The following is an 11794-nucleotide window of genomic DNA, read 5'->3' on the forward strand; positions in this document are numbered from 1 at the left end:
GTAAAACCTTCTTCAACATCACCTAAACCAAAATACAAAATCCCTAACACTCTCTTCATTCTCCATCATCACAGCACCGCCGTTGAGACCTAACTACCGCCGTTCACCACCCTTCACTTTTCACTTCTCAGGTATCATCTCATTATTATCATAAACACGATTTCCCTTCATGCTTTCGTTTTTTGAGGGACAATTCACTCTTAAATAATTTATTCATTTTTCAATTTTCTTTTCCATTTCACTAATCTTCAATGGCTTCGTAGTGTTATTCTTGTTTAATCACAGAAATGGCAACGAGATTTTCAATTCTAAGAGGCACTATAGAGAAAATGGGTAGCACCTTAGTGTTCAAAAGGTGCACTCATTCGGTGCCCAATTCTCCTCCTTTAGCTGGGAGCATTGATCTCGGGGTTCCGTCTACGCCGCAACCGGTTTTGCCTGAATATAGTGCCCCAAGTTTCTCCTTTGGTGGCTCTATGGAGCTCATGGCTGTCCCGAAAAAGAAGGTAATGTGAACATTTTTTGCATTCACTGTTCTTGCTTGGCACTTTAGAGAGATTAAGGTTTATTGTTGGAGTATCACTATCAACCAATAGCTAGGAACCATGGATGCGTACATAGGACACATGTATTACGAGAAAACTTGCGTGGAGATGTATTCAACAAGTCATATTTGGAGTAAATTTTAATTTGAATTAAATTTTAATGTGTTGTGAAGATTTTATTGGTTGTCTCTACGTAGATATGTCTCCACATAAGTCTTTCTCCGGGTATTACACTGTGTGGATGTGTTCATATGGAGAAAAAATCATACAATAATTGAAAGATATATAGATAAAAATTATCAAAGTATATAACACGATATATTGTGAGTACTAGCACAACAACCATTTTGAAGTGCCAACACTACACGGGCCGAGTAATTAATATGACAATGTCTCCAGCAGAATTGATGTCAATATCATAATTTGCACATATTTATCGTCTCAATTATTCGGATAGCATTTTTTTAATTATATGATTTGCCTGTCATGTAGACTTCTCCCCATAAAAGAGGAATAAGGAATGGACCAAAAGCTTTGAAACCTATTCCAGTGATTGTCCTATGCAAGTAAGCCTTGGCTTGTTTCCCTGTCATGTTCCCTAGTCCATATTATTTATTTTTTATTTTCTGGAAATATCAGGTGATTTCTTATTATTATTATTATTATTATTTATCCACTCATTGTCCTGCATTTGAATGTCGAGTACTCTGGTATTTCAATGAAATATTGTTTCATTATATAAACAGTTCAATTCAGGTTTCATACTTCTAGTTAACAAATTAATCAACCCTGACCATATCTTTCGACATATCAGTTTTAGTATATTTTTTTTTCACAATTTAAGGTTGATTTTATTGCTTATTTTGATGTATCAGTTCAATTTGAGTTTCTGCTTTTGAACATATCAAATAAACAATCTGTTTAGTAGACAAAATGCCATAATAAATCAAGAACATAATGAAAATGCATTTTTAATGAAATTGCTGGTATTACAAGATCCAATAAATTGTTGCAACTTGCAAGTTTGCAATAATTTCATACTAAGAAGAATTCATGCAAAATTGCCTTGAATCTTTTTTTATTGAACCAATTCTGTTACCTGTGGACTTATGGCTATGTTGGAGAAAAGGGTAGGGAGTGGCGGAGTTCTTTTATTCGGATGATAAAAGACAGATTGTTTTTGGTAAAAAGGGTAAAAGACGCTAAACCCTTGAAGTTTGTGCTAAACTAACCCAAAGTCCGGAGTTCAATGCAACTGTACAATCCCCTATTAATTCTACAAAGTAATCTCTTTTCTCTTATGGTATGGTTCATTGCTTGTCATTATGACTATCGCCTTCATGCAACATTGTTCTCTTCCACCATCAGCCACACATAAAAGGCGTGACATGGGAAAGTTTATTGTTAACATCCATATGTAGAGCCATAGAGGAGTCCACAATGAGTTCCCTTACACTGCTCTTCTCCAAGCTAATACTAATATTTTTCTTGTTGCTTAATCACTCTTCCTCAAATCTTGTAGAGTATGATCTATTGTGGTGCCACATCAAAAGGCAATAATCTATAAAGCCACTAAAAACATCCAATTTTGCTTAAATTGTATGATGCTTCGGAATCAGGTGTTTATCACTTCATTTCCTTGTAGTTTATTAGATTCACATCAAATATATGGGGGTGTCATGGGTTGGGATGTGCCAATTGAATCCCGAGGAAGACGGTGACCAAGTAAATCTAACAATCTCTCTCCCTTCTACTACCTGAGGGATTTGAACCGATGAGTTTGTTCTGATATCACTTCTTGGATCAGGCGCTTTCTACTAAGACAGATAATGCCAACAATCTCCCCTCGCTGTCACCCTAGATGACTGGAACCCATGACCTTGCTCTAATACAACTTCTTGGATCAATCACTTACCATTAGGCCAAAATCTAGAGGCTCTAGCTGATGGAAGAGTGCAACTTTGTTTTGTGAAAATTTCCTAGAACCACGTCTAGCATATGGGGCTGCACAAGCTTATTGAATGCTAAGGTATTTTAGCAAAATAAAGCCAACAAAGCTATCAAATCCCTAAAATTGTTTTTGTTTCTGCTGCTACTCAAACTATTTGATGAAGTTAGGATATTGTAGACAATATCATTCAGTTCCAAATAAGATTTGAAGGAGGACATGTCTCTAAGTAGTAGTTGACTCATCAGATCAAAGAAGTGACAGCACTTCAACCAATGTACCTATATGTGTTAATGATTAATCAGACTTAGTCTTTCACCTGGGTTAGACAGGGACATAACTACTGTCTAGATTTATAACATTTAATAGTTTCAGTCATGTTTATGATAGAAATATACATATATTAGGGACTAGGTTCAGTACGCAGCAGAACATAGTCTGATTGTCATTGTAGCATATGCTTAACTAACTTTAGATTTTCTAACACTCTTTCTTCTATAAGAATTTAGTCACACTTTTATAATTTTCTTCTGAAGTGAGCCTTGGGTTGAGTTTTTTTACTGCTTATTTATCCTTTGCATGACAATTCAACAACAACCAAACTTTATAATGCTCTATTATATATGCGTTCATTGACAAAACAATCATTTCTATATTTTTCTCTCTTTTCTTGTCTTCCCTTTGCCTTGAGAAATTGGATTAAGCATTCATTTGATCTAATCTTCTTACTGGGGCTACTAGCGATCTCCTCCACACATACTCAAATCATTTTAGACGCGATTCTTCCATCCTTTTTACAATAGGAGCTACCCCAAATACGTTCATTCATAATCCTATCTTATGTAGTGTGTCAACTTATCCAACACAATATTCTCATCTATGTTACATTGAGTTTTTCTCTTGTTGGCATTTTACTGCTCAACATTTAGTCTGACTCTGATATAACAATGCAGGTTTTATAGCTATGCGTTAAAATTTTACCTAAGCTTGAGTGACGCATTTGCATGATAGTTCTTAAATCAAAATTTGTTCAATATTTTAGGCTTCAGAGGCCCTCCTGTTAGCATAGATCTCAGTCTTGTTGAAGAAATTCACTTTGTGAATGTTCAACTGCATTCCGATTTCTAGACAGTAATTCGTAGGCAGTAGATTCAAGAATGTTTCTTCATTCTCATCTCTCATTTCGGGGTAAACTGAATACTAATAGAATTTAAAGGAGGATTCAACTATTTCCTTGTACTTGAAATTAAGGAGGTTTACCATAGGATTCCAAACTTATGTATCTTTTTGTTCCAGGCAATGCAATAGCTTCTGTATTTCCCTATATCAGCATAGGATTCCAAAATTATCTTCTATTTTCTGTTTCAGATGAGTAATTAACAATTAACCTATCTTCTTCTGCAGGGGTTGTGGTCGTGTGAGGCTTCCACACTACTACTGTTGTGGCGGGAAACCGAAAGAGGGTGGACATGAAGGTACCAATTGATCAAGACGTTTGAGATAAAGCACTTGATGTTCATGGGCTATGCCACCATATGTAGGTCTTTTGATTATTAGCTATTTCATTGGAATGGCCATTAGATAGTAATGTTTTTTTCCCTTATCTTTTTATTAAGCAATCCCTTTACTGGATCTGAAGTTTTTTGCTTTAAAACATAAATTGAGTGCTGGGAGGAATAATTGAAGATAGTGTTTCTATTGAAGTTGGCAGATTTTGTTTTTGCTTTTTTGGTTAGATAAAAAGAACCTTAGAATGACAACCTCAGGAGTCAAACTCTGGCATTTTAGATGAAATTCATCTGGGTTTCTAGTCCCACTTTTACTGTGACCAATCATTGGTTGAAGTTATTGCTTTACTAATGATATAAAGGCCAACTTATTCAGATATAAGTGAACTTTTTTGTCTGCATCAAAATATAAATAAGTATTGTTCTTTTAAAGCTACATGTGATATTAATATTGTTTCATAGCATGATTCAAATATTTATCATATCATCTACTAATAAAAAGGTAAAAACGAGCATGAATCTGATCATGGGGATTGCTATCAACACATCTGCCAAAATGGCAAGGATATTTTTTATATTTGCTCAAATGCCGTTCAAGGTTCAAACTTCAAAGGGCAATGAGGATGCTCCCAATTGATTACTTTTGCTCTTGGCAGATTTCACCCTAAACTTCTTTATATATTGGTTCTTAGATTAATAGTTAATATAGCATTACTTAAAGGAAATCATTGATATAGCCACTTGAAATTGTTGCGTGCTTGTTTAAAGAAGTTTGTAGTTGTGATAAACTAACATATAGGAGCCAACGTAATCAGAGAACAAATCTCAGTCATAATGTGACATCCATGCTTTTACTTGTCTGCTAGCTATATATGCATTCAATTGGGAGTAACTGAGTGTTAACATATATGATTTTCCTTCCATTTTACAATGAGAAACAAAGCAACAATTTTGACACTGTCAGCTCCAGAACCAACATTTAGAATCTTGTACAATTTCTATAACCTGTTGAAATTTCAGAAGACTAAATAAAATTTCATACAGCCATTAGAAATTCAAACTGTATGATAAGACAATAGTTACGAACATTTTTTCTATTGAGAAGCTTAAGGATACGGCCAGATGTTGTGAATTTCCAAAGACAAACCAAAGCTGCCAATCCAAACTATGTTTCCAACAGAGTAAGTACATAGAAGATAAAACAGCAACATCTACAAACATGTATGAATTGTGCCTTCATCAGCAATTCAGCCTCCATTATGGTATATGTGGATTTGATTATGAGAAAACATTAGTAAAGAATGCAATGGGAGATAAATTGTGGAAGCTAGAGAAAAAATGGAACACTGAAGATTCATGAATTCTTTTTTCTGAACATAACCATCTTCCTTCCTTTCTTTAAATTTCATACTCACAACATAGTGAACTCATCATTCAGTGAAAATACAGCAGTAAAACACATTCAAACTTAGAAGTACCAAAAGTTGTATTCTCCTTGCAACAAAGCTGAGATGGAAATATATGCAAAAATTAAAGAGAAAAGCTCCCTTCCCTGTATTAAATCTTCACGTGAAAGTTAATAATGGTTATAAGATTTTCATTTCTTGTAGTTAACTTTTCTTTTAATTACAGATATTAGATACTTTCTAGCAATGAAGATGCTGGTGAAAATCACTTCAATACATGGACTTCACTATTAAGCCCTATACCAAAAGTTGGTTGAAATGGTCATGCTCTTAAAAAACATGACTCATTAAATATTTGATCTGGGCAATGACACAAGGCTCCCACCTAGTGGACTCTGAAGAGGATAGATTTACACCACATTACCCTCGCAATCGAATAAACTATTTCCAATATTTAAACTCATAACCTCTTCAAGTCACAAGACATGAAACCCTACCATTGTGTCGAGCCCCGCCCACTTCATTTAATATTTGATGCCACAGGCAAAATGCAACACCCTCACTCATCAGAACTCCAGGGATTAAAAAAGGTTTATCCATCTGAGAGAAAGAATGCTGGTGAAAATCACTTTAATACAAGGCCTAGCCATTAAGCTCCTATGCCAAAAGGTTATTTGAATGATAATGTTCTTAAAAATACGACTTCCGTTACATAATTGATGGCATCAGCTGCAACAACATATGTCTCTCATTAAGCTCCTATGTCATCAGAACTTTTAGGAATGAAAATTTGTGTAAAAGATAACATAGGAAAATCATCAAGTTTAGGACTGCAATTGGTAATTGGATTCGACTAAGAACTACGGGCGCAAACAGAGAATAGGGGGAGAAAAGGACAAGGTAGACAAGAATAAGGAACTAAATTCCATTGTTAGATTTCTTTTTGCATTCTCAAGAGAAAATTTTGGCATCTGGCTATGGCAAAGTTGCAGATAATGTGTAACTGCCACGAGCCAACCACTACAGACAGAGAGAACCCCTACTCAAAAGCCACGGGCAGAAACTTCGAGCTGTTCTATTCTCTTAGCCAAATCATGCTTCCCACAATTCTTCAAACCATCAGTAACCATGTCAAAACACCGTGACATTGGCATCAAACCAATCTCAGTCATTTCCACCAAATAATTAGCAGCCTCAACAAATCTCCCTCCGCGGCCACACATAGTTATCAGCATGGTATACACAGGCCGATTCGGGGGATGCCCCTTCATCTTCATATCACTGAAAAAACAAAATGCATCATCAAACTGCCCCCTCCTACACAAAGCCTTAATAATCGGTGCATACAAGCTAGGGAATGGCTTGTGTCCATCCTCGGAGGAATTATGCAACAACCTAAACGCTTCGTCCATCAAACCAGCCTTCGAAACCGCAGGTATCAAAATCTTATAAGTATTAACATCAGGTACAAGTCCTAATTTACAAACCTCGTGATATAAACCAACACAAAACTCAACCTCATCAAACTTACACAAAACCTCAACCAATGCATTGAATGTCCCCACATCAGGCACAAAGCCTTCCTTCATCATCTTCCTAACCATCTCTTTCGCCGATTCATAAAACCCTGCATTCAACAAACCCTCGATCAAAAGATCACGCCCTCGAACCGGAGGGCTAAACCCCTTATCACTCATCTCCTTTAAAAACTCCTGAGCCTCCCTCATTTTCCCATTGGAACACCACGCATTGACGAGGATGGAGTAAGTCCTCTTATCAGGGCTCACTCCCTTCCTCACCATCCTTCTAATCAACGCGTATGCCCCGTGAAACAGCTTCGATTCGCATAGCGCGAAAAGCAGTGAATTATACAAACCCACATTGTTTTGATCACATTTAAAAACCGAAGCTTTATTGAAAACCTTAACCGCCTGGTCCACGTGGCGGTGTTTGCCGTAGGCCTCGATAACCGAAGAAATTGCCTCCGGTGATATGGTGACGTGGCAGTGGTGGGTTTTGAATTGTTCGATAACGTTCCACATGGGTTGGTAGTTATTGGAATCGGCGAGGGTTTTGATGATTTGTTCGAATTCGAGGGAGGTGGGGTTGTAGGAAGGGTGGTGGGAACGCGCCCAGTTGAAGAATCGGAGGGATTCGGAGGGAGAGTGGGAGCACGCGCGGAGGACGCGGTAGACGAGTTCAGGGGTGACGGTTATTCGGAGCTTGTTGAGGGTTCGCTCCATGTAGAAGTCGCGGCGGACGATGTTGGAAACGTGGTGGATTGCGGCGAAGTATTCATCTCTGGTGGAGGTTGCGGTGTTTGTGGTGGTTGTTAGTGTTTTGGCGGTTGAAGGGATGTTAGTGCGGTGGAGGTGGTGGTGGAGGAGGAGTTGGGTGAGTTTTGTACGACTCAGCATTCTACACTCGCTATGTCTCTTCAGACTTCAGCTACTTGTTTTGATCTTTACATCAATTTTGGTCACTAATGTTTTTCACTTTTTATTATCAGTTTTGTTCTAAAAAAATTGATAACATTTTCTATTGAGTAAAATTAATCTTTTTTTTATCATTTTTAGGACTAATGTTTCAAACATTTTAATTTTTGTTATAGACTCTTTTAATACTTTTAAAAAACAATTTTGTCTATGAAATTAAATTCATTTTTATCATTGAAAATTTCTATTGTACTGATTTTTTATTCTGTAAACTTAAAACCACACATATAAGTACTCCAATATATAAATATGAGTCAATATAATCTAGGTTCTTGGGGATAAAAAATATTAAAAATGACTAATTTTATTTACAGGAGATATTTGGGGAGATTATTGCTAGATTCTAGTTTTGTAATACACAAAGACGGTTCAAATATCAATAGACTTTGCTCATACAGAAAACAAATGGGGATGTAGCTCAAATGGTAGAGCGCTCGCTTTGCATGCGAGAGGCACGGGGTTCGATCCCCCGCATCTCCAATTATTATATCTATTTTTTTATTTTTTTATTTCCAATTTTATTGATATTTATTATTTAAAATATAAAAAAAGTGCAGGATGGTTTTGAGAATTGAGATTAGAGAAATTGTGATGGGGGAGAAAGGTAATAGCGATCGATGGAGCGGAGCAATAACAAATCTGAGTGAAATGGCATCAAATCTTGATTCTCTTCAAAACCTTCTTCTCAATAAAGCTGTTTTCCTCGACGATGATTCCTTCGCCAAAGCCTCCCTCACCGCTCAGCAATCTCGCACCATCAAGGTCTTTATTCAATTTAATTCTTATACTGTATTTCCATCATATACTAAATTGAAGAATTAAAAGTGATGAAGAATGATTTGTGATTTGGAGTGTAGGTTTTGGAACAAAGAGTGGAGACTTTGGAAAGAGAATTGGATGCTGCTATTACTGCTTCTGCCCGTGCTCGTTCCGAGAAACGACAAGCTGAAGCTGCACAGAAAGCGGCTGAGTTACACGCACAGGAAGTTACTACAGAGCTTGAGAACACCACTAGTATGTTCTTCTATTTACGCCACTTTTTTTGTGTAATTATAAAGATATGGTTATGATTTAATGTGTTACAAAAAATTGGATTAGAATGTAATCGAAATAGCGATCCATTGCACGAGGCTTTCACGTGGTGGAGTCCGGAAGGGTAGATGTACATAGCCTTATCCTAGCGAGCAAAGAGATTGTTTCGAGGATTTGACCCGTGACCTCCAAGTCATAAGGCAAACAACCTTACCTGTCATAAAAAATGGTAGAATCATGTTGTAGGTGACTAGGTGGTTTGGACAGATGGTGAAGAGATTAAATGAGTTGGAGGGTTAAAGGTATAGACTATAGACACGAGAAAAACTATATTCAAAACTAATAAAAAAAATTCGGAAGTAAATGGTTTGTTTGTCCATGTGCATTCTTTGATTTATGATAGAACATTTTGCCATTGTTTGTTTCATGTAAGGTTTGGCTCTTTAGATTCATCTAAGTTTTGTCTCGGGTGAGCAAAAGGTATTAAACAGTCAGCAGTGCTACAAAGTTTATCCCCTTGCATTTGGATTTTCTATGCATTTATTTATTTATGAATGTATGTATATGATGGATCACAATGCAAAAAAAATTAATTTCTTTGGCTTGTGATATTGGTGACATATTGCATTTCATGTATGTACTCAGATTCAATCAAGTGTACTATAATTTTGTTCATCCTTAATATTGGTATATGTTCCATTATGGATAGTATTTACTGCAGAGGGAGGGAATATTTTACTAAGCTTATACTTGAAACCTTATCCTAGTTCCAATATACCTGCCCACTCAATTTTGCAAGTATGTTCATGCTATTGTGCCTTGGCAAACTCCAGATTTACTCTGTTCCTCTGTTTGCACCAGAGATTTGAAATAGTTCTGTTTTGCAATGTGCATAGCTAATAGTTCTGACTTCTGATTTTCATCACAGAGGTGTTTCAGCTGCACATGGAAGAACTGCGTGCAAAGCAAGAAGAAATCACAAAACGGGATAATGACATTAAACTCCTCGAGGCTATTATTCAAACACTTGGAGGAAAAGAAACTATTTCTACATCTGTGCAAAAGCAATTGTTCTAACTTCTAAGTATGGCCAATACACTTTTTTCATTACCATGTAAATTAAATTATACTAATATGTGAAGATTGTTAGCCGAACGCACTAATAAATTTTATTATTTCTATACGAATATTCTATTTCCATGATTTTATTTATCAGGTAGATTGTCTTGATGTGTGCGAAATGAAGATAAATAGAAGATAGCAATGGAAAGTAGATTGCAATTTGTGGGTGTTTAACTTTCAGTTATAGCATGAAAAATATTCATTGGCTGACTACATTCATTACATGTCATAAGCTATGATTCATCGCATTGCTTCAGGATAGTTCCCCATAATTGCAGTGAGTACCTTACGGAGTAAAATATCACTAAATATGCTTATCTCCTGGATAGAAATAACATTGGTATGAACTCATTGTGATTGATTATTTGACTTCTGTTCTTTAACCCAGGAGCAAGTATCTGCTAAGAGACATTAGGAATTATGGGAAATTCGAAATTCGAAATGACAATATGGTTTCATGTTTAGATCATAGATTATCCATCACAATTAACTAGATAGCATTAGTGCCCCAGGTAGCTAGAGCAGTCTCTTCTAAACCCTTGGGGAAAAAATCCTCACATTAAGTAGTGTGATCTTGGCCATATTTTTATTTTATCTCTATTGTATTCTGAGTTGTCTCCTTTATTTGGTGCAAATCAAATCCTATCTTCCTAATATTTTCCTGTTTGTCCACCTCTCTTACACAGTTACACCCCTTTTCCCCCTCAGAATGGGTAAACACTTTGCAGATTTGCATACTCAACTAAAATATTCAGTTTGCATACATAATTACACCCCTTTTGCTGTTGGAATCTATAAAATTGAAGGGATCATGCATACTCAACTAAAATACACAGTTTGCAGATTTTCATATAAGAGCAAGTGCTGCATGCAGGTTGAAGTACCAATCATTTTCTATCTCTTGTTTTCTCCCTCCCAAGTAATAAATGGAAAATGTTATCTGCACTATATGGAGATATTTTGATGTATTTAGGTTAATTGACTCTATTTTGCTTTAACTTATAACAAGTATTCTCTTTAGCATAACTCTTCATCTTTGTATGTGCCAAACCCTCTTATATCCCTCCTCTTCGTGATTCTTAAAACTACATGTTCAGGCTACCCCACATTCTATCACTTCTTCAGATCTCGGCTTATCTATGATCCCTCTCACTCACTCTCCCATACACTTGCTATTTTAAACATTTTTATACTATTTATTTAATGGTAGTATTATATTAACATTTTTTATTCTCAAACCATTGCTATTACGGTTAAGTTATTTTAATAATTTAATTGATTGAGATGGTATATCTGACTTTTAGTGAAATTAAACAAATCACTCATCCATCTTTTAAACCTACATAAACCATTCATAATTATATACATATATTATATTGACTACCCCTATAAGATCAATGTAATTTCTTAAACAAAAAATGGTAACGACTATAATTAAGTTAAATTAAATATAGTATATTATGAAGACAGGTCCAAATAGTATAAAAATCAATATCTATTTATTATTTTGGTTAGTTACAATATAATAGAAGAGTGATTTAAACCAATGATGTAAAAACCGTACCGTACCGGCCGGTACGACCGGAAAACTAGCGAATCGGACCCCTAACCGGTACGGTACAGATGTTGCACCGGTCAAGTATCAAAACCGGTCAAAACTGGTGAACCGACTGGTATTTGACTAAACCGGCCGGTTTATAAACATATTTTTTTTTAAAAAAAACAACTTATTTTTAAA

At 35.8% G+C, this 11794-nt stretch overlaps 3 protein-coding genes and 1 non-coding gene across 5 annotated transcripts; 3 read left to right on the top strand and 1 right to left on the bottom strand.

The window, feature by feature from the left end:
* LOC109360766 lies at positions 1-4200 on the top strand. Of its 2 annotated transcripts, none has more exons than XM_019605861.1 (4): positions 1-131; positions 264-506; positions 1038-1111; positions 3898-4200. In XM_019605861.1, the coding sequence occupies exons 2-4, from the start codon at positions 288-290 to the stop codon at positions 3977-3979; spliced, it is 375 nt and encodes a 124-aa protein (XP_019461406.1). In that variant the 5' UTR covers positions 1-131; positions 264-287; the 3' UTR covers positions 3980-4200. The 2 variants fall into 2 exon arrangements, with proteins under 2 accessions (XP_019461406.1, XP_019461407.1); XM_019605862.1 differs by having other exon boundaries at positions 4-131; positions 286-506.
* On the top strand, positions 1723-10142 carry LOC109360765. Its single transcript, XM_019605860.1, has 4 exons — positions 1723-1728; positions 8486-8664; positions 8760-8916; positions 9863-10142. The coding sequence occupies exons 2-4, from the start codon at positions 8494-8496 to the stop codon at positions 10009-10011; spliced, it is 477 nt and encodes a 158-aa protein (XP_019461405.1). The 5' UTR covers positions 1723-1728; positions 8486-8493; the 3' UTR covers positions 10012-10142.
* LOC109360764 (pentatricopeptide repeat-containing protein At5g18390, mitochondrial) lies at positions 6086-7869 on the bottom strand. Its single transcript, XM_019605858.1, has one exon. It carries the CDS (start codon positions 7822-7824, stop codon positions 6451-6453), a length of 1374 nt encoding a protein of 457 aa, XP_019461403.1. The 5' UTR covers positions 7825-7869; the 3' UTR covers positions 6086-6450.
* TRNAA-UGC lies at positions 8310-8382 on the top strand. The gene has a single exon. It is a non-coding gene; the product is annotated as a tRNA-Ala (tRNA).

The sequence above is a fragment of the Lupinus angustifolius genome, chromosome LG11 (genome assembly GCF_001865875.1).
Source record: "Lupinus angustifolius cultivar Tanjil chromosome LG11, LupAngTanjil_v1.0, whole genome shotgun sequence".
NCBI lineage: Eukaryota > Viridiplantae > Streptophyta > Magnoliopsida > Fabales > Fabaceae > Lupinus > Lupinus angustifolius.